The 3806-nt window shown below is 46.0% G+C and overlaps 1 protein-coding gene across 1 annotated transcript; it reads right to left on the minus strand.

Moving 5' to 3' along the window:
- Positions 1-719: 719 nt before the first annotated feature.
- Positions 720-3297, minus strand: F9C07_2280022 (C6 finger domain protein). Its single transcript, XM_071510412.1, has 3 exons — positions 2200-3297; positions 1801-2124; positions 720-1747 (listed from the first exon to the last, which is right to left on the minus strand). Exons 1-3 carry the CDS (start codon positions 2324-2326, stop codon positions 1089-1091), a joined length of 1110 nt encoding a protein of 369 aa, XP_071366026.1. The 5' UTR covers positions 2327-3297; the 3' UTR covers positions 720-1088.
- Positions 3298-3806: the final 509 nt, after the last annotated feature.

Here is a 3806-nt window from a genome sequence, read left to right on the forward strand (position 1 = left end):
TCAACTTCTTTTGGTGTAAACGATAGTTCTACGGTTGTCTTAACATTCATACCCCACGAAAGGATTCTGATACCTTTTACTATAAAAAGTATGAGGCCCCAATATGTCAGTAGGCTGGAGTAACGATTCGAATATCCAGGGTGGTCTGGTGTATTTGGGTCCATGGCCATCAAGACTACACGGAGACGTAACATACTCGACCAAAGATGAACGTCGGCTCTATAGATCTCATCTTCATTATCGTCCTATCAATCCAAGTCTATCTGTGATATATCCGTTCATACAGCAGAAATCTATATTTCGTTGAAGAGAAAAGAAAAGTAAAAAAGTCTATGTGGCAGAAGAGATGATAGACAAAGATAGGAGGGAAAGAAAAGAATATCAACGTCAACAGGAACATGTCGAATCAGTCCATGAGGGGGTAGTAAAAATGCAAAAAAAAGGGCTTAAGCAAGAGACGTAAAACCATAGCAATCCTTCACGTCCACCAACCGTTCTCCATCAACCGAAGATGAGAAAGTAATAATTCAGTTCTCGGGGGTGATGGCCTGTAAACGGGCGAATCGCTGCTTGGTGGTCATGTTTGGCAACTAGTTGATCAAATTGTGGTGATGGAAGTCAACGCATGGTGAACCCAGATCACGTTACCCACGGGCCCAGTTGGCCAGACGTCTACCCTCGCCATTAGACCTATTATCAATGACACCTGTCCCGCTGGTGCTCTAACAACATAGCTCATAAAACCAGACATGGATATCCAACGATGAAACAAAAGAAAAGTAACGAAAAAAAAAAAAAAAAAAAAAAAGCCGAAGTGATAGAATAAAGTCAATGACATCAGAGATCTAACTGTGCCCTTGTACAAATGTCACCTCAAACACAAGTGTAGAAAAGGGGTCTCACGGAAGAAACGAAGATGGAAAATGCCGCCCAAAATCCTTTGCGCCCGCTAATGAATAGCTGTAAAGGAAATGCCCACGATGGAAAGGTGGAGGGTAGAAGAAGAATAGATGCAAAAAGATCGCACTGGGTATTATGTAACGGAAGCTTCTTTTTCTTGCTGAAATCAATGCCGACGTGCTAGTTCATTACCGGGGAGACTGTCGTTGGCCTGGATGGCCCATTGGGGGTGGACTACCAAACGACGCTTGTTGTGCAGCGTCCCCAGCATACATCTGATACTGAACGACATTCATGGGCGACATATTATTCACGTCTTGCCAGGCAGGAAACCCCATTGCTGCGGGGGTACCAGCGTATGTTACTGCAACTGGCGTCCCCTGAAGGTCCGTCGGTGGAGGGCTCTGCGGATTAACATGGTTGCCCGGGAAAGGCTGCACTGGGCTGGCCATGTCGGGGTTCATATCTGGGGGAGGTTGCTGGAATTGGCCAGGATTGGGGTACGGTGCCGCAGCCATGTCTGGCGGCGGGGGATAGGTCATAGGTCGTGTTGGGGGCACTTGCCATACTGATCCATCCGGTTGTATAGCATATGTCGGCGCGGGACTGAGCGTCTGCGGTTGTGAGGGGACTGTCGGGGTCGGAAGCCCTTGTGCCATTGGCATGGTGGCCATGGGGTTCGGTCCCGGGCTCCATACATTGGAAGGCATGTTCACCATCTGTGGTTTCCCCGCCGACATGTTTGTTAATATTTGACCGTCTGCTGAGATCGTGGTGAATTCGTCCCACGGTACCGAGGGATCGAGGGGCGGCGCTGTTGCAAATTCAGGAGCCCCTACATTGCGATCTAACTTTGTTAACAAACCTTCTTGTCCTCCGAAGGAGAAGATCACCACCCACCTGGTGCAAACGATGTCATGGAATTTCCAGCGAACGCTCCAGCGTTGAACGCCGCGACATCTGGGGCGGAACTCAACGGTATTGGCTGGTACGGAAAAAAGGCCTCGGTTTGTTCTCCCCCGCTCACTGCTGGCGGAGAGGACGAGGCGGTTGAGGGATCGGTCGACGCCGTGTTCGAACCTGGGCGAGCTTTCTTTTCGATTGGCGGCTGCTGGTCAACTGGGAAGAACTGACACTCCTTTTTTAGTCGAATACAATTCTCACATCGACCCTGAGCGTCGTCCGCCGCTACCAGACATCGTATCTTTCGTCGCCGACAATGCACTATGGAATGATAAGCAACCGAGGTTTACGAGGGAGTAGCGATGCCAACCCAGGGGCAAAAAGGACAGAACTGACCACATGCGACAGACGTGCGATGATATCCCAGCTTGTTGCGCTTCTTATCTGCGGCGGTTGAGGATTCCATGATCGCGGTTTGCGAGGTGGGTGTCGAAGTCATAGTAGTTCCGACAACCGCAGGCATAGCTCCAAGGAGCGAGACAGAGAGTTAGAGCCCCAAAAGGAAGGGCGCATGAATCACACACGAGTTTTTTAAACAAGAGAGTCAAATGGGTGAGATGTACTCGATCCCCAAGGCGCGCGAAGACTACTAGTAGTGACTGGAGAACGAAAGTCCACCCATGCAAAGCGCAAAAGTGCAGGGACCGAAGATCCAGACAGCAAGGGACACACCACGCGGGAATCTGGGGGCGATCGGTGAAATGTGTTGCTTTGGCTGGTGAAGTTGTGGTACGTAGACCGATTTCTCCGTTTCGCAATGTTACTCCACAGTCAATCTGCTGCGCGCAAGGCGATGCTAACCAACAACAGTCCAGAGAATGATGGGCAATCCAGAGTCGGTTTCACACGATTAGCTCGTGGTCGGGAGGAACCGCACTAAGGGTGTAAGTATTATTTTTTGGTTGTTTCGTCGTCGTCGTGGCAGTCGTCAAAGCAAGAGGGAATAGTTGTTTAGTATGTCGCAGGGTTGGTTGAGGGTAAATTGGCCCACGGGGACAAGGACCGTCTCCGCCCACGGGTCTGAAGGAGGTATTATAAAAGACAATATTAATAGGAGAGGGGGAAAAAATAATAATAATAATAGAAAATATAAAAATCCAGATCAAGTCGACAACTAAGAGTATGCCAGGGAAAGGAGAGACCTCTTCCAAAATACGTTGAAGGGTGGAAAAAGGAGAAAAGAAAGTAAGGTACCTCGTCGCAATGAAACCTTGGGCGTGAGAATAATTAAGAAGAAAACTGGAGCCAAATTGGAGAGCGATACCAATGAAAGAAAGAAAGAAAGTAAACCTGAAAGAAAGCGAGAGAGGCCCGGTGCGTAATAATCAATGAATTACCTACTTACACTTCGGGATCGAGGATCTCGGGACTTTTACTTCTTTTTCTTCCTTTTTAATTATGGAGATTAATTTTATGTTTACGATTATTATTTTATTTCGCTGGTTGGAATTTTTTATAAATTTTATTTCAATTATTTTCTTCAAAGGATAAGTGAGAGAGGGGGCTTAGAAAGAAAGGGGGACAGGAAATTCGAAGCTACTAAAGGAGAATAAAATCAAAGAGACTCGAAAGGTAAAATAAAATAAAATAAAATAAAAATGCAAAAAGAAAATGAGGGAAAATACGGAGTAAAAAATTAAAAAAAAAAAAAAAAAAAAAAAAAAAAGAGGGAAAAAAGAAAAAGAAAAAAATTTCGAGAGTGGATAACAGAGATGAGCCAAACAGGAAAGGAATCATGAACATAATCTGGACAGTGAATATACTAAAGATAATTATAGATGGGCAGAGTGAATTGAGGATGATGAATCCCTCCCCCATGGAATTACATACTGGATGGAGACCTTCCAGAATCAGACCCTGAATAATAAAACAGCCTAAAAGAATAGCACTATGCCCTAAACTGCAGATGAAACACCTCAATCTCTCTGAATTTTTTCTTTTTT

This window comes from Aspergillus flavus, chromosome 1 (genome assembly GCF_009017415.1).
Source record: "Aspergillus flavus chromosome 1, complete sequence".
Classification (NCBI taxonomy): Eukaryota; Fungi; Ascomycota; class Eurotiomycetes; order Eurotiales; family Aspergillaceae; genus Aspergillus; species Aspergillus flavus.